The 23,298-nt window shown below is 38.8% G+C and overlaps 1 protein-coding gene across 1 annotated transcript in view; it reads left to right on the forward strand.

The window, feature by feature from the left end:
* The first annotated feature begins 732 nt into the window (after window positions 1-732).
* Window positions 733-23,298, forward strand: part of JAM2 (junctional adhesion molecule 2) — a 50,240-nt gene continuing 27,674 nt past the window's right edge. The window contains exon 1 of the mRNA XM_072967987.1: window positions 733-1,597. Within this exon, the coding sequence (XP_072824088.1) occupies window positions 1,531-1,597 (67 nt within the window). The 5' untranslated portion in view covers window positions 733-1,530. The remainder of the gene's footprint in view (window positions 1,598-23,298) is intronic.

The following is a 23,298-nucleotide window of genomic DNA, read 5'->3' on the forward strand; positions in this document are numbered from 1 at the left end:
TTGTGGCAAGACTGAGAAAAAAGGATGCCAAAACTTTTCTTGTAAAGCATTAAATCTTTCTTGTTTCTGCCCAGAAAAACTAGCAGAAGCCTGTTGTTAAATCTGTGTCCCTTCTCCTTGCTTGATGAGAGTATAGCTCTAACATTTTTGCTGTTTGACTTTCCTTTCTAGGTCCTCTGCCCCTCTCCCGCCATGGGTACGAAGCTTCCATCACTGTCACCAAGGAAACAGCAGGGATGCCTCATTCCTCACAGCCCCGAGTATCTGAACTCTGGCTGCCTTTGTCCACAGAGCTAGCTAAATTCTTTGTGTGCACACCACTAAATCAACTGTCTTCTATACAGAACTTTATCCATTATTCTACGTTAAAAAAAAAACATATGTAACAATTTCGTCTCTTGGAAATGGCCTTTTTCCAGACCTGTCAATACTGTTGAACGCACTAGACATTTTTGGTCCCTGGGAGAAAATCTAAAAATTGCCTGTTTAGCCCTTGTACTGTGTGCAATATAAGTGCGGGTCAATTTTAAAGAGCGCAACAGAGCATTCATAATGGTTTCCCTTTTAAAAGCACTGTAGACCAAAAATAAACCTGACAAAGGGCAGCTGTAGAGTTTTAACATGTGGAAAACTCCACAGGCGGCAGTTATGTAACTGGAAAGAAACATGATAAATATTTCACACCATTAGATGAACTTTCAACTCTGACACGTGAAAAGCAAAGAACACAAAACACACCTTAACTCTCCAAGAAGCAGAAAGCTTACATCGAGAAGGGGCCAAGGCGGCTGCTAAAATCTGAGACCTGCCTTCCAGTGCGAATGTTGATTGCTGTTTTTTCCCCTTCGCCTCCAAGCCGGAGCCGGCGAACCCCATCTCCCTGGAGGGCCTGCCCCGCAGCGTCGCCTGTGGGCTAGAGATTTTCCAAAATTCTCCACTCCTAGGCTAAAACCCCCCAAAGAAGTTTTGTGCCAAGGAGGGGGGAGAGAGGAGTTGGCGCAGGGCCGGCGGCGTTCCCCCTCCGCCACGCCCCACCCCACCTCCACCCCGGGGGCCAGCGCCTCCCGCGCCCGGGCTCCTCGCCCCGGGGACAGCTGGCAGCCCCGCGCCGGACCAGACACAAAGCCGATCAATCCCGGCGGCGCGGGGGCGGGGGACGCCCCGCCAGGGCTTCCCTTCCGCTCGTCGCCTCCTCCTGCCCGCTCATTAGGACCAAGCCGACAGCTCGTCCGGCTTCCACTGCCCGCCCCCTCTCATCGCCCCCCACCCCCCCCCCCCGAAAAAAAGAACTGCCCAGACCCCCAGGCCGCTGGCTAGGCCAGACCCGCCGCTAGCAGCCGCCTGGAAGGCGCCCCTGGAACGGGGAAACCGACATCCCGTCCGAGTCCGCGCCTCCCCTCCGCTGTGCGCGTCTCTCCTCTCCCGCGCTAGAAGTTCAGGGGCCCCCCCGCCGGCCCCCCGCCGGCCTCCCGCGCTCCCGCCGCCAGGACCCTCGGCTTCGGCGGAGCCGCCAGCCCCGACTCCGCGAAGATGGCGAGGAGGAGCCGCCACCGCCTCCTCCTCCTGCTGCTGCGCTACCTGGTGGTCGCCCTGGACTGTAAGTTGCAGGGGTACCTTCACCCTCCCACCCGCTCCTGCTGAGACCAGCTCCTCCAAACCTCCAGCCCCTGGACGCCGCGCTGGCGGAGGGCTGTCTCCACAGCTGCGCGGGGGCGGAGGGGCTGCCGCGGGGCATCTGCCTTGACACCCAGCGAGCCGCGAATCGGGGGTGCCGGCGGGGCGGGGGGCCGGAGGTCTCCGGTTTATTGTAAATAGCATCGGATTTCGTCGGGTCTAGCTAGAGAAAATTAAGGGTCTCATTTTCTTGAAAAGTTGGGTTAAGTTTTCAAAGACACAGGGACGTGAACAGAATGCAAAACTCACTAACTCCTTAGAAGATGCTAAGATCCCAAGATGGCATCACTCGGAGGCAGGCGCCGACCACGCTCTAAGTACCGGAGGAGGGGGCAGTGTCGGAGTTTTCTCAGCTTCTGCGGGTCCCAGTTGTGTGGGTGATATGCCGTGCACTTTGGGGGAGTGTGTGTGTCGGGGGCTGTGGGAGGGAATTCGTGGCTGCGGACCCAGAATTACTTTTATCTCTCCACCTGCGCATCTACATTCAGTTCGAGCGGTCTGGTCTGGGCACTCCAGCCGGCTGCTGTGTCCTCAGCGGACGGCCAACGGGGTGATGCTAGAAAGACACAGAAGCTGAATGATCGAGCAGCGGGGGCACGTCCCAAAGCCAAATTCACGGGATGGTTCTCAACAGGATTTTCACAGATTCTGGGCTCATAAGACTTAAAATCGTGGGAACTTTTCCTATTATTTTCTTTTCCTCGCGTTAACTTTTTAGGAAGTTACGATGGAGGAAATTACACTAGATTTTAAGCACTTAAGCAACGAACCCTTTTTCTTTCGTTTTTACTATTTTTCGTTTTTCTTTCTTTTTGCTTTAGTTTTCTTTACTTTTAGTGGAATGGGTTATTATTGTTGCTATTCAAGGTCTGGTAATATAATACTTAAAATAACCTTCCAGATAAGTGTCTAATACCATAGCACAATGACTTTTTCTAGCGCTCTCATTGCCGAAGCGTGTGTTGCTCAGCTTAACGTGGTGTGAGTTCTGTCCCTTAGTGGCGGGAGAAGGTGCAAGCTGTCTCATTTGAAAGGGCTTGTGCTGACCTATATTACAGAAAGTCAAACCAGTAAGGCAAGGCTTCACAATAAAACCATGATGCAATTTTGAAATATCAATTGGTATCATGCTGAACGCTCAGAGAAAAAAAAAAATCACTGATGCTGAAAGGCAACAAAGAGGTAGGCTGGCGAAATTGTAACAGAACTACTGAGAAAGTTATGTATTTCATTGACAATCCTACATTTCAAATAAAAAGGGCTGACTGTAGTGTAGAATTGTCACTGATTAAAAGCAGAGAAAATGGTTTTACTCTGGTATGTCTATTCAGTAATCAAAATAGAAACAATACACCCTAAATTTGAAATTGTAGCCAAGAAACAACCCAGAGGAAAGCACAGGCTTAAATAAATAGGCAGAATAAACTCTTTCAAGCCTTGGGTAAAGCTAACACAGTGGCCCTTCTAACCATGCCTCCTACATAGAGGATTAATTTAGAAGTGTTCAGGGATCTTTTGGTATTGTTCCTGGGATGCTGAAAGATCTGCTATTGCAAGAATGTTTTTTTTTCTTGTTAATAAACTTAAAAATTTTGTAACACTTTCAGATTCAAAGAAAAATTTCAAAGATAGTGGAGAGTTCCCATGTACACCACACCCACTTTCCTCTAGTATCATTTTGCTAATTAGTATAATACATTTGTCACAATTAAACAACCAGTATTGACACATTATTATTACCTGAAATCCACACCTTGTTCAGATTTCCTTCATTCTTCCCTAATGTTCTTTTTCTGTTCCTGGATTCCATCCAGGACTCTCCATTACATTTAGCCATCGTGTATGCTTGGGTACCTCTTAGCCTGTGACAGTTTCTCAGACTTCCCTTGTTTTTTATTAACTTAATGGGTTTGGGAATATTGGCGGAAATGTTTTGTGGACTCTCCCTCAATTGGTATTTCTCTGATGTTTTTCTCATGTTTTGACTGGGTTTATGGGTTTTTTTGGAGGAAGATCACCAAGGCAAAGTATCATTTTCGTCACATCTTATCAAAGGTACATACTATGACTGTGACTTATCACTGTTGATGTTAATCTTTAGTATCTGGTTGAGGTGATGTATGCTAGGTATCTCCATGGGTTACATTCCCCCCTCCCACCCACTCCCCACACACTGTATTTTTGGTGAAGGAAGTCACTATGTACAACACACTTAAGGAAGAGGAGTTATGCTCCATCTCCTTGAGAGTGGAGTATCTCCATAAATTATTTGGAATTCTTCTACTTGAGAGATGTCTCTACCCCCTCCTCCATTCATTCATTCATTCATTGATTCATTATTCCATTCATTTTTTATATCAGTGTAAGGTCATCAACATTTATTTTATACTTTGGATCATAGTCCAATACTATTTTGTTTTAGATTCTTGAGCTTTGGCCATTGAGGGTTCTTTCAGTTGGTTCCTGTGCCCCTTTGACATTTCCTCATCATTGTGTATATATGTGTTTTGGGTTTTGCCTGTCTGTTTTTAGTACTTCCTTACCTTCTGGTACCACAAACTGCTCCAGGCTGATCTTGTATATTTCCTATTCCAGTCCTAGAATCAGCTATGGCTCCAAGGAGCCCTGGTTCCTTTAACTGGAGAACAGTATTAGGAACCAAAAGCTGGGCACAAGTACATTCCTTGCTATTACAGTGTTGTTGAAAAAATAAGAATGTTCATCAAGACTAAGTTTCACCCCACAGGTCTATTTGTGATTGATCCACTCATGTTTCATGTCCAGATTAGAAACTTTATTGAAGGCTTATGTATATATCAGACACTATTCCTAGGACTTTCTTTTTAAGTTCTCAACAAATGCATGAGATAGAACATGTCTTTTTTTTTTTTTTTAGTAGAGGTCCTGGGGATTGAACCCATGACCTTGTGCATGCTAAGCATGCACTCTACCACTGAGCTATTTCCCTCCCCCCAGATGGGGGAAGTCTTCAACATACAAATAGGAATCCTAAGGCTCAGAAAAGCTAAATTACTTGTCTAAGCCCACTTACCCAGGGTGAAAAGAGATGGAACTGGAATTTGAAAATCTGAGAATTTGTTCCATAGATAGCTGGCCTCACCCCTCTCATTTTTCTGAGTGCTTATCCCTTTTTGCCATCTTCACTCAAGAAGACAGTGATTCCTTATGCTCTAATTATATATCATCTTCTTAACATTCACCCCAAATATAACTGGACCACTCTTCTGTCTCAATCTTATTATGCCTAATATCATGTTTATTTCCATTCTTTCCCTTTACTTTTATTTGTCAACATTATTTCTTCTTAGTAGCTGAGGAGGTTGCTTTTGTTATTGTTATTGTTATTTAAACTCTGATTTCAGTGTACCTGTTGAGAAATGGGCATTTATTTGTGTGTTTACTTGAATTCTATTTTTCTTTCCCACTAAAATAGAAACTCCACGAGGGAAGAAATTTCCTGATGTTTGCTCACCAGTGTATGACCCGGGCTGAGCAAAGTGCTTGGTTAATAGTACATGTAAATATATACCTGTCGATTAAATGGAAAGGGGATGAGGTGAAGCCAGTGGAAGAAATGGATGGATAGAATTAATGATGGCAATGTTTATCATGAAGCCCTAACTTATTCTAAGTAGGTAAGACATCAGATTTCTCGGAGGTGATATTTGAGCAAAGGAATTGAATGTGAATGACTGCAGTGTGTTGTTCGTGGCAATACACAACTCGTAGCAGGTGGTTCTCAGATCTAGACTGGAACCCAAGCCAGGCCACTTGTCCCAAGTCTGTAATTTCTCATCAACTGATAAGGATGGTGGAGGTGGGGAGAGATTTGGATCATCTACAGAATGACAAGATCCTGCCTCTATGGTGGAATTGACCCGAAACAGCACTCCAGGGAACCAGTGCCAGGAAGATTTTGCCCTCTGTCAACACTGTTAAGAACAAAGCAACATAATCAATGTGCTGAAGAGAACTGGTTCCAAATGGGCATAGTCTCAATTACCTGATGAACTTAAAGGTCAAGTTGGGCTTGCTGGTAGACCTGATAATCATTTTAAGACTGTAACAGACATGACATTGAAAAGGAAGAAGTCAAAAGCAAAAACATTAGCATAGAGAGAACAGTGAGTTCCCCGTGGCTGACGACACTCCTTTACCCCTCCACACAAGGAGTTCAGTGAGAGAAACCCATGTGAATTTACGCGTATGTGCTCTGCCCATGGTTTTCACCATACTGCTTTCCATCTGTGGGCCTCTTTGGTGGAGAAGATGTTTTAGAACATAGAGGCAAGAGCTGGCGTGTTTGTTGAAGTCAGACCAGCAGAAATCTGTAAAAGCCATTATTTAAAATATCATTTCTTTTCATCCCATAGCAGTATAGTGGCAGCACTGCTGAGCCAATACTCCAGGATACCTGTTCTGCCAGATTTTGAAGATGAGGGTGAGGATGGGAAAGGGGAACCAGAATCTAGGTTGAAGTGCTTTCTTTAGCCAAAGAAGAAAAAGATGACTTAAAACTGGGCACTGTTTTCTTGGAAGGTGTTACTGAGGTCAAAACTCAGAAAAACAGCCCAACTTTATTAGTTTCCTATTGCTGCAGTAACAAATTACCACAAATTGAATATACCGCAGATTTATTATCTTACAGTTCTAGAGGTCAGAAATGCAAAACAGGTCTCACTGAGCTAAAGTCAAGGTATGGGAAGGGCAGTGTTCCTTCTGGAGGTTCTAGAGGAGACTCTGTTTCCATGTTGTTTCAGCTTCTAGAGGTCCATCATGGCCCCATTTCTCCAGATGCAAAGCTAACAGTGCCAGGCTGCCATATCTCTGGTTCTCTCTCTTTTGCCTCCTTCTTCCACTTATAAGGACCCTTGAAATCACATCCAGACCACCTGGGTAGTCCAGAATAATCTGTTCATCTCAAGGTCGGTCGATTAGGAACTCTGATTCCATCTACAACCTTACTTTCTATTTACCATGTAAAGTAACCCGTTTATAGATTCCTGGGATTAGGACATAGACATCTTTGTGGGGGCAGCGGGATTATTTGCCTGCCATACCAGCCAGAATTAGGGTATGGGCAATCGGTGTTGTGGCCAAGAACATTCTAGATCCTATGGAGCAACCATAACTTTTCCCTTTAAATTACAATTCAGTGTTATATATTTACATTTTTATGGGTTGTACTCGGACTGTGTAGCGTAACGGTAGAACACGGACTCTGATACAGAACGCTGTGCTCACTTACTAGCTGCGTGACCTTGTACAAGTTATTTGACTTTCGTGTGTGTCAACTGACCCCTCTGTAATGGTGGTAATCCCAGTAACAGTACTTACCTCACAGAAGTTTCAAGAAAAAGAAATGTGTTCATATGTGTAACACACTTAGAAAACTTAGCACTGTTATTATTGTTAAAATTGAGGGGCAATGAACTTCAACACTCCTATTATCACTTACAATGAATTCCCTACATTTTTGAGAGTCATAGCCAAAGACAAATAATCGGCTGTTGCAAAAGTATTGTACTCGTTTAAACAGCTTGTTTTGTTTACTTTTATTATTTTAAGAGTTTATTTTGGAATGTGTTTTTTTTTATTTTATTACAAAATACACACATACATCTCTATCTCTATCTATCTATGAAAAGAATATACTAGTACCGAGGTAAAGAGGATGGAGGAGACCATTTCAGATGCAGCAAAAGCACACTCAGACATCCTTGAGGGGAGCCAGCAGGAAGAGTGTGAAGGAATAAAAGAAGTTCCTTACGGTCAGAGCGGGAGAACGGGGGAGGACAAAAGGCAGCAGTCAGGCCGTTGGAGGGCTTTGTGGGATATATTTAGGATTTTGAACTTATCCTAAAGCAAGGCAAAGCCATTGAAAGCTTTTAAACACTGAATATCAGTCAGATTTGCATTTCAAAGAGAACACAATGGATGGAGTGTGGAGAATGGGCGGAACGGTGTAGGTGGGAAGCTGAAGTGGGGAGACCAGTTAGATGCCATGGAAGTGGTCCGTGCAATTCCTTCATGAGTATTTCTGATATATAGTGACTGAAATAGATACCTACCCAAACACATATGATTACACATATACATATGCCCACAGAAAGTTGTTTTATATTTGAAATGCAATCAATTACATTTAATCAGAGATTTGAGAAAATTGCTCTTTGGTTTTTAAGTTTTTAAAAATCACGTATGATGTATTTCCAACTTTCTCTTCAGTTCCCAATGTATCAGCATAAAACAGTAGCTCTTTGGGTTCCTATTTCTCTTCTTTCAGTATCTTTCTCTTTTCCAGCGCCTGAGTTTGTCTTCCGTCAGTGTTGTGTTTTTAGCGTCTCCCCAAGTTGCCACACTTAGGAGGGTGATTTGATTAGATGTGATACGGAGAGGCGTGACCTTCTATGTTACTAAGCATGTAAGTGTGTGCGTGCGCGAGAGAGAGGGAGGATGTGTGTGCTCAACTGAGTGCCTGCTGGCAGGACCACACACCCTACTCAGGGTCTTCAAACCAGTGAGTGGGTTGGAACTGTTCTGCCATTTGAATTGTTGCTATGTTTTATGAGCAGAGGGCAAAGCAACATACTGGACCTAGTCCTGTGAAGTGTCAAGAGCTTCTCTCTTAGCTGCCCACTGTCTGGGCTCAAAAAGTCCTGAGCCAGGAACCTCATGAGCTTAACAGACATGAGTTTTAGTTCCTAACTGAAGAGTCTTGCCTTTCTCTCTCTTGCTTTCTTATGCCATTGGCATCAAGATTTTATTTGTTTCATTGGCTTTTCTGTTCTGTTTCAGTTTTCAAAATGTCTCATGAGGTCAGTGTGGGGCAGATTTGTCTTTATATTTATACAGAGTGAAGACGTCTCGCTGGTCTCTCTCCTTTATGCAAGGCGTTTCCACTTTGCTGGGTCGCATCTTGTCAAAACAGTCACCTACTGTTTTCAGTTTTTGCTTTGCTTACGCTGTAAAAACCTGCTCAATACTTTATGATGGGCAGAATCAAAGACAAAAATAGATCATTATTAAATGCATTTACTTACATGTTTAACTAAAATAATGTGTGCACATGGTGGATTCAAGCAGCACAGAAAGGTTATCAAATGAATAATGTCTCCTTTCCAGTCCTGCCTTCTGTTCCACTCCTTAAAAGTAGCCCACTCTTTTATTTCTATTTTTTTTATTGAGGTTTAATTGGTGTACAATATTATATGTTTCAGGCATACAACATAGTGATTCACAATTTTTAAAGGTTATATTCTATTTATACTTATTATAAAATATCAGTTATATTCCCTGTGCTGTACAATATATCTTTGTAGCTTATTTATTTTATACATGGTAGTTTGAACCTCTTCACCCCCTACCCGTGTCTTGTCCCTGCCTCCTTACCTTTCCCCACTGGTAACCACTATTTTGTTCTTTATATTTGTGAGTCAGTTTCTTTTTGTTATATTCACTAGTTTATTTTATTTTTTAGATTCTATGTATAAGTGATATCATAGAGTATTTGTCTTTCTTTGACTTATTTCACTAAGCATTTTATCCTCCATGTCCATGTTGTTGCAAATGGCAGAATTTCATTCTTTTTTATGGCTGAGTAGCATTCCATTCTGCATGTGTGTATGTGTGTGTGTGTGTGTGTGTGTGTGTCCCATCTTCTTTATCTATTCATCTGCTGATGGACACTTGGGTTGCTCCTATGTCTTGGGTATTATAAATAATGCTGCTCTGAACACTGGGTTGCATGTATTTTTTCAAATTAGTGTTTTCATTTTCTTCAGATCTATACCCAGAAGTGGAATTTCTGGATCATACAGTAGCTCTATATAGCTTTTAATTTTTTAAGGAATCTCCATACCAGTTGCACCAATTTACATTCCTACCAATAGTGTAAAAGGGTTCCCTTTTCTCCACATCCTCACCAATGAAGTAGCCCACTCTTAAGTTTCTTGCGTGTGATTCCAGAAAAATTGTGTGTGGGGGGAAATACAGTTCCAGCATATATGAGCATACCTGTATAATTTCTTTAAAAATCAAAATCAAAATTTACTGTGCTTATGGTTCTGCACATTCCAAAAAAACCAAATTATATTATGCATAGTATTCTGTGCTTTCCTATAAAAACTGTATTTTTACTAGTAATTGAGCCGTGACTCAAAGCTAGATCTCACAAACAGGATTCGTGACAACATCTTGCAGAGGCTTTTTTAAAACCCTAAGCCAAGATTCAGGGGGGACTATCTTCTGGCTAAAACCACCAAATGTAAGTAGTGAAACAAAGTGACATAACAAAAGAGAGGAATATAAACTCCCAAGCCAGTGACCAGATCTAAAAAGGGAAACATTCCAACCCAGACCCAATGAAAAAGTCCAAAGGAGAGTAAGGGACCACGCCCAGAGGGGACCGAGACACCGGCACCAGCTAGGATTTACAGACAAGTGCAAGCTGGTGCTATTTTTAAAGGAGACCAAAGAAGCAATGGCCACAAATAAAATTGGAACACGCTGAACTGCTGGGAAAGTGCTAAATTTGAAAAGAGAGAATCGTGTTTATGTTTAAGAAAATGCTCTAGAGACACTTTAAATTAGGAATTGATTTTAATCTGAAGTAGAACAGACAATGGAATAAACAGTGACTCCAGTGTAAATAAACACTAGTCTATTTAATGCAATGATTTAATTATCAGCTGCTGATTAATCTATGATTTAATCTAATAATCTGACACAGTGAGCTGTGCCATAAAAATATGTTAAAAGTTTTATATAAACTGATTGGAGCTCTGGGATCATTGTATCATTTGTGCTTTGATCCCATGTGATGCTTTTGGTCCCAGAAGAAGTCAGGTTCTTTTGTGTGTGTGTGTGTGTGTGTGTGTGTGTGTGTGTATAAGGGAGCAAACATCTATGCCATTCTACCTAGATACAATGTTTCTCCTTTCCAACCTCCATCTTTTCTACTGTTGTCCTTGTTGAACTGTTCTCCATGTTGCCAAATGTGATTCCTCTCTGAAGGTCTAACTCCAAAATCTCTTACGGCGTCTTTAGTCTTTCCAACTCATCTAGTCTTCAAAGCCAAAGTCCACCGCATATTGTAATCCTGGTGCTCTCAGCATGTTCCTGTTTCTCTTACGGCCCTTACTGGGCTGTAGTGTTATCATTTTACACATGCATCTTTCTGGGGCAGAGATAACACATCTTTATGTCCCTAGCACCTAGCGTAGCGCCTGGAACATAGAAGTTTTTAAATACTTAGTTAAATAAAAGTAAGTAACGTACTAAGTAACATAACACTAATTATAAAATGTACATAAAATAAACATTAACAAATGAGATAATGGAAAATAAACACTAATACCCTTGGAGAGAAATGAGGTGGTAATGGCCCTATATTACAAAATTTGATAAAGCATCTGCAATTAAAATCCTGTGGGACTGGTACATGAAGAGACTGACAGACCAATGGTAGAGAATATAAAGTCCAGAAATTGGCCCAAGTTCATTTGAAATTTAGGATGGATAGATAGATATAAAAATAGAGATTATCTATACCCACCATGTCTATCTGTCTATTGATCTACATGTAAAATGGTAGCATCTCAAACTAGAGAGAATTCTTAATACTGTTACAAAAGTTGCACAGTCATTTAAGGGAAATTAAATCTGAATCTGATAGCATACATGGGGATGAACTCCAAATCAATCAGAGATCTAACTGTAAGTAAATAAATAAATAAATGAAAAGATCACTACCCACCTCCTCCCAAACCCCACCGCCAAAAAAAGAAAGCATGGTATAGATTTCCATGGACTGGACTACATATCTAAACAGCATCTGCATTAAAAATAAATAAATAAAACACCTTAAACAAATCAAAAGATAAATGTCTAATTGGGAAAAGATATTTTGCAATTTAAGCCTCAACCAGAGTATTGTCACTGATATAAGAGCACCTAAAAATGAAAAGAAAATAAAAATAGAAAGAACAAAATAGAAAAATGGCACATGCCTGCATGCACCCATACACAAACACACACGCACACACACACACACACACACACACACACACACACACGCATGCACAAGCAAACCCCAGAGAATTCTGAGAAGGAAAATCCAAATGGCTCTTCAGACATGAAGTTCTACTCAACATAACTTGAAATACAAATTAAACTTTCACAAAGATAACACCACTTGCCTACCAGATTATCAAAAACACATAACTCATCTGCATGCTCTGTTATTGAAGTTGTATGGAAACAAGCATTTTCACACACTGTTGATGGGCTATGTAATGATATATCTGCTATGGACTGGAATCCAGCAATATGTAGAAAAATTATATATCTGCCTTTTGACTCACCAACCCCACTACTGGGAGCCTGTTCCAAAGCTGTACAAAAACAGGACACGATTCATACATAATATTATTCATTTCAAAATTATTTATTATAAAAAAGATTGAAGGGAGGACGGTATATAGCTCAATGGTAGAGTGCGTACTTAGCAATCCCCAGTACCTCCATTAAAAAAAATTGAATAAAGAAAGAAAGAAAGAAAGAAAGAAGCCTAATTACCCTCCTTTCCAAGTTAAAAACAAAATTTTAATTAAAAAAAGATTGAAAATAATCGAATACCCACTAATAGGGGATTGACTGAATAAATGACAGAATGATGTGCAATGTAGTTATAAAAGGAATTAGGGTGATCTCCATGAATGGATATAGTAACTGGAAAAAGCAAGGTGTAGAACTGTATAGTTTTTCATGCTACGTTTTATGTAAGAAAGAAACACTGGGAGGTTAAATCAAAACTATTCACAATGGGTGGAAGGTGCAGGAATGGAACAGCTTTCTCTTAAATTTGACTTCGAAAACTTAAGGGTTCTAGTTAAAAGATAAAATTCACTAAGACATCCATCTCCAAAAATTGAAAACAAATGGAAAGAAATGAACCTACTGTATTTCAAATCTGTGATGTAACCACACAGAGCAAAGAATTATTCCAGTCTGAGCTTGGGACATAACATTCCACTGAAGAGTGAGATATATTTTAAGGATAAATAAAGCTACAAATACATTTTAAACTGAAGTAATTTAAAATAGTGGTTTTGTTCTTTTGAAACTGCTTTGTATTACAGGACAATGCAAATCATGTTTTTTTTATGTTAATATAGATAGATCAAAACTTTCAGTATAGGAAAAAAGAGTTATATGTGTAATTTTTTTTAAAAGTTAAGTAAAAGTCCTGTAATGTTATATTTGAATTGAAAATATCAGTATGAACTCATGATGCTTTTTTTCTTCCTAAAACTATACACTTCCTGCCTCTGTGCACTAAAAAGGCCTGGATGAAATCACAACCTATATCAGTCAGCTTTTATGAAGTAACAAATAACCCCCAAATCTCATTAGTTTGCAACTATAGACATTATTTTTTGCTTGCATTCAATTTTGGTGGCTCCAGGTCTGCTACACAGTCTCTGCTCTCCATGTCTCCTTATTCCAGGCCCCAGGTTGAAGGAATTGGCCCTGTTTGGGACAGATAATCCTTGTGGTCAAGGGAAATGCAAGGAACAGAGCTAAATTATGTAACGGCTCAAAGCATCCACTTAACATCATGGATGTCCATTGATCAAAGCACACTTGTCTTCTGTCTGGCAGGATGCCCTGGAAATCAGTGATAGTAAGTGGGAAGGAAATGAGTAGTTGGGAATAATAATACAGTCTATCCTACAACCCCATAAAAGTGATCATACAGATTGTGATTGCTGGATACCATTCCACACTAGCAGTGACTAGAGATCTTTAGAGGAACATCTGATTCCATGTTTAGACTTAGACATATATAAGATGAGTCTGGGACCTTTTATTGCACCAGAAAGCAAGTTAGAATTCTCAAAGTTAATGAGGTTGTGTCAAAAAGACACAGGAATCAACTTTAAAAACCTCCCTAAAGGCAATTTGAGAATCAAAAAATATATTGAATGCAATCGATTTAAAAATTTTGAACATATTTTACAAAATGTACTACTTATACAGAGAGAGAAAAAGCCAACTAAAAAAACCCCACAGTTACCACTCTTTGGTCACCATTAGAACTTAACAATTGTTTCTTACTCTGAGATTTGGCAATCAAAATAAAGAAGTAAAGCTTTATCCTGCTTTCCTGTCTCGTTGCATATGTAGCCATGTAGCCTTAATTGACAAGCAAAAGTTCTTTATCGAATTCAAGCTAATATATACACAAAGATAATAGAAAAAATAATAGAATCGGGTCATCATTATCCTGCTGCATGTAATTGGCTTACAATATGATTATTAATGGGTAAAAACACTAAGAAAATGTTGATAGGGGACTGTACAATAGAAGGATTAATCTGTTTATTACCTGAAACCACTGATTAATCTTAGCATCAGTAAAAGGACATAGTGTTCCCTATGTAGTATTTTTGACCATCCCTCAAAAAAGAAAATTGCTTCACTTGACTCAGTCTTCTAGGCAAGTTAACTTCTTTTTACAGGAGAGTAGATGCATGGATTACATGACACACAGACAAACTCAGAAAGTCGGTTTTTCTATAGAGTAAGAGACTCGGTTTCTGCAACAAGTCAATGGCATGAAAGAAGAAAATCAAAGGGAGGGAAAACAAGGTTAGCGCTAGATTAAAACGAAATAAGGCAAAAAGCCTACAAAGCAAATGTAATGCCTGAGACGTGGTTTGGATTGTGATTCAAATAAGACATCAAGGAATTCAACTGGGGCTGGATGTTAGATTATACCAAGGAATTATTTTTAATTGTGTTAGTTGACCTAATGGTGTTGTAGCCAAATGTCTTTAATTTGAATTGATACCTCCTTAAATAATAAAGAAAACATTTTGATATATATGTAATTTGTTTGAAAATTCCTCAACACCTAAAAGGATAGATGAAGTAAATGTGGCCAAGTCTTTATAACTGTTGAATCCAAATAATGAGCATGTGGGGTTTATTGTTCTGTTCTCTCCACTTTTGTGTCTATTTGAAAACTTTTCATAATAAAAAACTACTTAAGCCCCCCCCAAAAAACAGAAAACAAGAGAAGAATGTGATAAATATAGAGAGATTCTAATATTTTTCTTACCCCTCTGGATTTTCTTGTACCTTCTGCCTTAGAGTCCACTGGCTTAAGAAGATAAACAGACCATAGTGAGTCTATCAGGGACACCTGAAATACCTGTTCTCTTAAACTCTACATGTTGACCAAGGTGGCGTCTATAAGAAACCCAAATTCTGTCTGATTAACCATCCTTTTAATTGATTTAGTCTATTTCACACTAATAAAATTCTTTCCAGTAAACGAACACCCTGTCACTAACTGGAACTCCTGGGTTATACAGCAAAGTCTGTCAGTAAATCCACTGCATCACAGCTGTGTTTTTCTTCATGAGAAAGTGTGGACCTTTTAGTTCATTTCTTTTGAAAGGGACTTTAATATTTTATTCCCTAAAATGTAAAAGTTCCCATTAGATGAGTGCATGTCACATTCACAGACTGATGGCAAGAAAAGGTGAATATGAAAAAGAGAGTTGATTAAATTCCTCAATATTTAAAAATGGTCTCTTGCATTGATTTCACGTAGGCTGAGGCAATCAAGCCTTTCTCGTCAAGACTCTAAACAACAAAACAGAATACTTGTAGCCTTCCTGTAGGGTAAGAGCGTATCCAACCTTTGACACAGCAGCTCAGACTCACTTCAGAGTTGCTCAGATTTTCTAAATTATTTATTTAATGTTCAAACCCATGTCATTAATAACTTAATATCAAGCGGCAAGTGAGTTCCTTATGTGATTTAATTTCTCATAGCTCCTTGAACTCTGAAGACTCTCAAGCTCTAAGGATTCTCTAGAGAAGACTGGTCATGGGGAAAGAAAGGAAGGAACAGAGACATTTGCAGGCAACCTAAAGCTGTGTCAGCAGCTTATGCATACTAGCAATGTAGTCCTTTATGTCAGAAGCTATTTTCAACACTTTCCCCAAATACACCGTGAATTCATGAGCAAGAGAACACAGATGTTAATTGAGGAAGGGGTCTTCCTTCCACTTCGCCTTCCACGCCACTGTTTCTTAGTCTTAGAGTGGAAGCAAGATTGCATCCCAGCCCTCTATCAGAATTTGTATGTAGAGTCCTAATTATCGGAACCAACAAATCATATCTCTCTTCCTTGTTCCATTTTACACTTCAGCTATTTATCTTTAGTGATGAGATACCCAAACATGCTGAGCAATGATGAGACCAGTCAAAACTAGCTCATTACATAAGCTAGACTATCTGAGGAAATGCATTTCTAATTATGAGAAAATAAAAGGACAAATAATTTTGGAAGTGGGCTACAAATGTACTTTTTTTAAATAAAGGTAAGTTACCTCACCAGTGAGTGTGTTGAATATAAATGTTTCTTTTCAGAGGACTGTAGATTCCCATCTTTTACCTGAAAGAATATCTTCCCTGACAGGGTGACTCCGGGGCATGTTCACACTTACTGTGATGGGGGACAGAATCACCTTCACTTTTTAAATTAATTTTATGAATTATTATATTTCTTTTTTATTGAAGTATAGTCAGTTTACAATGTGTCAATTTCTGGTGTGCAGTATAATGTGTCAGTCATACATATACATCCATATATTCCTTTTCATATTCTATTTCATTATAGGTTACCACAAGATACTGAATATAGTTCCCTGTGCTATACAAAAGAAACTTGTTGTTTATCTGTTTATATATAGTATTTAGTATCTACAAATCTTGAACTCCTAGTTTATCTCTTCCCACCCTCTTTACCCCCTGGTAACCAGAAGTTTGTTTTCTATGTCTCCGAGTCTGTTTCTGTTTTGTAAATAAATTAATTTATGTCTTTAAATTCCACATATGAGTGATATCATAAGGTATTTTCTTTCTCTTTCTGGCTTACTTCACTTAGAATGGTGATCTCTGGGTCTATCCATGTTGCTGCAAAATACATTATTTTATTCTTTTTCATGGCTGAGTAGTATCCCATTGTATAAATATATCACAATTTCTTTATCCAGTCATCTGTTGATGGACATTTAGGCTGTTTCCATGTCTTGGCTATTGTAAATAGTGCTGCTATGAACACTGGGGTGCACATATTCCCTCCAGATATATGCCCAAGAATGGGATTGCTGGATCATAGGGTAAGTCTATTTTTAGTTTTTTTGAGGAACTTCCATACTGTTTTTCATAGTCTGCACCAAATTACATTCCAAACCAGTGTAAGAGTGTTCCCTATTACAAATTATTTTTCTAATATATCTTTGGCAGTGATGCGCTGTTGAATTCATAAGTTAAATATCCATGTAAAATGTCTCCACTGGATGTTCAAAGAACTTCCTTATATTTTAAACTGTAAATGTCAAGTTTGTTCACAAGGAAGTAAAAAAGTGTGATGTAAATGAAATGGAACTTGGCATCCAAGGAACCAAGATTGTGTCCATTCTGCTCTTAGTAATGATATAGCTTTAGAAAACAGCTTAATTTTGTTTAGGTTTTATTTGCCCCATTTGTAAAATGAGGGGGTTTGATTTAATGATGATTTAGGTGTTCTTTATAATTTAACATCGTATATTTTTAAATGGGGGAAAACGTACCATAGTTAGCCTGTGATGATAAAATTATTTTATGTGGAGCTGTGAACATGTTTTAATTCTAAACTGACTTTTTATTGGTTAGAACACAGAGTTTGTTTTGAAAAGGAGCAAGACATGGGCTCCAAAAGCAGCTTGGTATTCACGGAGTTTGTGTCTTCATGTATATTATGTTTAAAGTTTCTATTTGATGCAGTAGGCAACAGGAAGTTGCTGGAAGTTTCGACGAGTGAAACTATATGCCAAAAACATGGTATTGGAAGTAAACAATAATTTTGACCCTTACATGTGGGACAGACAGGAGAAAAGAGGTAACTTTAACCCAGGTATTATTAGGTAATAGGGTCCAGGATTAAAGTGGCAGCTGTCAAAAAATTGTTTAAAAAGAGTTGAATCCAGAAGACATTTAGAATAGAAGTGGTAAGACTTAGTGGTTGATTAAATATAGAAGACATCAAAGAAATCAAAACAATACTTCCAAGTATTGTAAATGTGAAGAACCAGGGAGATCATAGCATTTAATTAAAAAAGGAATTATTATTTTCTATAGTTCAGGGGGCAAAAAAAATATCCAACTAAAAATATCTGTATAGACTATTGGAAAGAAAAAAAGTGAGAAGTGTAAATTTCCTGTACCTATCCCTTGTAATTAAGTGGTAAATAAAAATAGGAAGATAGGTTCATTCTGGGAGAAAAATGGAGGGAGATTAGTAGGGGGTAAAGGACTGACCTCTGGAGGATGTGCTCAGTTATAGAACATAAATGAGCAGAGACGATGAAGAAACGGTGCCCCAAGAAATGAGAGACAAGCAACAAACAGCATCATGGATGCAGGGAAGGATTTTCAGCTACTTTTTATGAGTTTAACTGGGATAACTGGTGTCTCTTAAGTTTCCTTATCTCAAGAATAGTATGCCTAAAACGATTTCATCCCTTTTCAGGCAGGTACTAGCACACCTTTAAATGATCTTAAAGATCTCTGATCCAAATCTTCAATAAAAACCTTTGAAAAAGTAAGCATATCGTGACATCATAACCCAGTTTTCTCCACCTTCAAAGATATAACACAGAGACTCATATTAATTAAGCTATAAATGCGTGAAGCCTAATTAGGAATCCTGGACTTAACATATTAAAAGAGTCCCAAATATTTTCTGACTGATCTTGTTCCTATGGAAACTAAAGTTGGGAAGTAGTAAAACAACAAAACAAATTACGAAATGGTACCAAAGAAATCAGCTAAAAGAGTTATTATTTCAAACTTAAGGGAAAAACATCCTGTGTGCTACTGCCAGATAGCACATTGCAATTTAAAACAAAATACATGTACAAAACTTAGGAAATGCATGACACTTAAAAATTTACCTTTGCTTAAGATGGCACTAATGTTTTTCTTTAAATGTAAACTTTTAGTAAAAAGGCCAGAAAATTATGGAGACTTTTTCTATTTCCTTTTTAAATGATCTGTGATGCTGTTAGGCTGACTAAATCATTTCTGGATATTTTTCCCATTTACTTAAACAATATTTTCAGATCATGAAATATTCATTGCAGGCTTATGAGTTACCCTTCAGATTAATAGTGCCTTGAATTCAATTTGAGTGGTGTATGTGGAAGGCATTTATATATGCTGAGACTACCACACTGCAAATATACTAAATGTCAAAAAGTATTTTAATAACACATTCATATATTTAAACCATGAACTACATTATAAATTGAATATTCAGATTATTTTATTACCGATAGAAACCATTAGTCATCCTTGCACTGCGCCTGCGGGATGGTGTGTGCTGCTTCTACATCTGCACATAACAAGACAGAGGCTCCCTCTCTCCCCAACTTGTGCATCATATTGCTGAAGTGAGCACCAGAAAAGAGCATCTTCATTTCTCCTGAAATCTCCCCAGACTTCTACCTTTTCTGATACTTCGTCTCCCACAAAGGACATAAATGAGATTTGGCGTCAGCAATTCCAACTTCTTCAAGTCCTTCCTCTATGTAGCCCTAAAAACATTTTAAGCCTCTGTCTCTCATTTTGAAATGTGATAAAAACAGTTCTAGGTACCACACAGGGACGTTAACGTGAGAATGCCATAATTTCTGTGAAAGCATTTTTTCAATCCTAAAGTTCCATTCAAATGCTAATTTTGTTTTTCTTTACTTTTCAGTCTCTCAGGTGGCCCATTACTTCACTCTGGTCTTTTCCTTCCTTCATCCTTCTTGGCTTCCAGAAAACAACTCAAAAAAAAAAAAAATTACTTCACTTGACTCAGTCTTCTAGGCAACTTCTTTTTACAGGAGAGTAGATGCATGGATTACATGACACAGAGAAACTCAGAAAGTCGGTTTTTCTATAGAATAAGTGACTCAGTTTCTGCAACAAGTCAGTGGCATGGAAGAAGAAAATCAAAGGGAGGGAAAACAAGGTTAGCGCTAGATTGAAACGAAATAAGGCAAAAAGCCTACAAAGCAAATGTAATGCCTGAGACGTGGTTCGGATCGTGATTCAAGACAGACATCAAGGAATTCGACTGGGGCTGGATATTAGATTATACCAAGGAATTATTTTTAATTTTATAAGTTGTCCTAATGGTGTTGTAGCCATATGTCTTTAATTGGAATTGAGACCTCCTTAAATAATAAAGAAAACATTTTGATATATATGTAATTTGAAAATTCCTCAACACCTAAAAGGACAGATGAAGTAAATGTGGCCAAGTCTTTGTAACTGTTGAATCCAAATAATGAGTATATCGAGTTTATTGTTCTGTTCTCTCCACTTTTGTGTCTATTTGAAAACTTTTCATAATAAAAAACTACTTAAGCCTGCCCCACCCCCAAAAAAAACAGAAAACAAGAGAAGAATGTGATAAATATAGAGAGATTCTAATATTTTTCTTACCCCTCTGGATTTTCTTGTACCTTCTGCCTTGGAGTCCACTGGTTTAAGAAGATAAGCAGACTATAGTGAGTCTACCTGGGACACCTGAAATCTCTGTTCTCTTAAACTCTACACCTTGAGCAAGGTGGTGTGTATAAGAAACCGAAATTCTGTCTAATTAACCGTCCTTTTAATTGATTTGGACTATTTCACACTAATAAAATGTTTTCAAATAAACGAACACCCTGTCACTAACTGGAACTCAAAATAAATGGTTCTTGTTCCCTTGGCTTCCTGAACACTAATCAAAGGAAACACGAAGCAACAATAAAGTGGGAGGGTTTCCCTTAGTTTTCAAATCTCTGTGGAAGCATTTTCACTAGTAGAATTTAATGAATAACACATGTATGAAATGTACGGGCTAAAGTTTTGATGAATCATGATGTGGCAGAAGAGTTGAAAACTAAAATGTATAAAGCTCTCAGAGTTTTAGAATTGAAATTTGAGAAAGAGAGCACTAAGGTTTTGGTCCTATAAAATCTTAGTGTTTTAAAGGTCGAACTATCAGACAGTGGCCTCTGGAGACCACTTTATTGTGAGTGGTCAAATCTAGAAAGCCGCGTAAACTCGTAAATAAGGAGAAGTCCGTAATTGTGGGCAGGGATGGACAGTCAGAGCTCTCACTAAGAAAAATTATACCAAAAAGTCTTCTTTTTGTAAATTTTATAAAATATGCACAAACTCCAAGGCCCTCTGCACCTAACCTGCAGGGCCTGAGGAGGAGTCCATGCAGGGGAGGACCCCAAAGCTTAAGCCTTTTTAAACTCGTGGTCAGTCCGCCTCCCTTTATTTGGCTATGCATTATATTTTATAGTCTTCAAATTCAGAACATGATTGGAAACATTAGCAGTGCTCTATCTTTGAGAAATGCAAAGATAACTTCATTTGCAGATGGTAAATTTTTAAAAATTGCTGATAGTAGAGGATCTTTTTGGTACTTTCTATGCTAATCCTTGTGAAAAACAATTTGCATGTTCATGCTTTCAAAAAATGAAAAAAAAATTTTTTATTGAGTTATAGTCAGTTTACAATGTTGCGTCAATTTCCAGTGTAGAGCACAATTTTTCAGTCATACATGAATATTCTTTTTCACAGTGAGCTACCACAAGCTCTTGTATATATTTCCCTGTGCTGTACAGTATAAACTTGTTTATCTATTCTATATACACCTGTCAGTATCTACAAATTTCGAACTCCCAGTCTGTCCCTTCCCACCCCCCTCCCCCCTTGGCAACCACAAGTTTGTATTCTATCTGTATGAGTCTGTTTCTGTTTTATGTTTGATTTCATTTGTCTTCTTTTTTTTTAGATTCCACATATGAGTGATATCATATGGTATTTTCAAAAAATCAAAAATTTTGATGCAATAAACTGTTGTTAGTGATTCCTGAAATTCACTCGGTAGGGCAGAGAATAAAGCTCCTAAAGTATAAAGAAAGTTTGAAACAAACACTGTTACAGAGTTGGGGGTGGAGGGGCTTCGTTATAGAGTGGGGGATGGAGAGGGCTTGGTAGATGATAGAAAGCTATCTTCTCACATATGTTGTTAAGTGGGTTTATGAATATCAAATGACTGTAGATAACCGTTTCATTATTCCGTGACCCAAACAGCCATTGACTCGTCTGTGCTGTCAGCTTTAGGAGCGCATTAGGACTTCTGTGCAGGTTTGCACAGCTTGGAGATTCAGAACCAGAGTTCAGAACCCAGATTTAGAAACTTGGTTTTGGCTGTTTGCTCAGAGCTGATCAAAATTCTGGAGAAATGATTTACAATGCCTGCTCTCAAAAATCATTTATTTGGCAATTACGTTAGTATACTCATTGCTGCTGAAAAATGCAGGTGGTGGCTCTGGACTTAATCTTGAAAAATTATATCGAAGTTTAGGAGTTAGCAACCATAATTTTAGATGAAAAGGTAGTGAATAATCTTAAAGTGTCACCAGGCTCTCAAAGCTTGATACACCATCTGTACTTAAAGATGTGCCTGAGACACAACCCAGAGCATGAGTCAGTTAGTGAAGAGAGACACGCGGGCTTGTTATGATCCACCTGTCCCACCGTACTGCTCTTGGCCATCACCTCATGTGTCTATTTTGATATCTGACATCTTTGGTAACAGTTTCTTATTTTACACTAACAAAGTGTTGGGACCATTGTTTCCTGGCACCTGAACCTGACCCTGAACCAATGAGAGAATGGAGTGGTTAGTATCCATGCCTTCCATTGAGTAAGTGATTCTCATTAGCATCAATTTTGGAAAATGACATTTCTTCATCTTGTCTTGAGAGTCTGCTGGATTTGAGTTGACTGTTGTTCTCTATCTAAACTCTGGAGTTAATGCCACTGGTGAACGAATTGTGTCTGGCTGAGGTCGTCACTTGTCGAACACCAAAGAAAGACCTCAGAGTGCTAAAATGGCTTCTTTCACGTCCTAGTGGGAAGTACCTGGTGAGAAATTAGCCACTGATGGCTTTCTGATGCTATTGGCCACCATTAATTCCTTGAAGATATGCTTGAAGGACATTTCTCTGAAAATTTTGAGAATTGATCTTACTGGAAGAAGTTAATTTATTTACTTCATTTTGAATATCACCTGAAAAATTTAATTATCCAGTTGTTTGGGTAACGGAATGCCCTGAAACTTTCCCTACATTTACTAACGCATATAGTTTCATGAAAACAACTTATACTCAGTTCCAAAATACCAGTTTTCCTCCTTATATTCAAATGATTATAAAAAAAGAAAAGAGGAGGAGGCATAAAGCTTTTGTGTAGTAGATGATAAATACACAAGGCTTATTCACGTTAATTCACTCACCATAAACGTTTGCCCATTAACACTTTCTCTGTTAAAATGGCTATTTGTTATATACTCCCTGAATAATATTCTTGCAACTCTAAATATTGATAATGGATGTGAAGTTGTTTGCCGAGTGTCTGAGAGTACCATGTGTGACACTGCTTTCTCACGACGCCTTGTGCTGACTTGAGAATGGGGGGCTGCGGGG

This window comes from Vicugna pacos, chromosome 1 (assembly GCF_048564905.1).
Source record: "Vicugna pacos chromosome 1, VicPac4, whole genome shotgun sequence".
Classification (NCBI taxonomy): Eukaryota; Metazoa; Chordata; class Mammalia; order Artiodactyla; family Camelidae; genus Vicugna; species Vicugna pacos.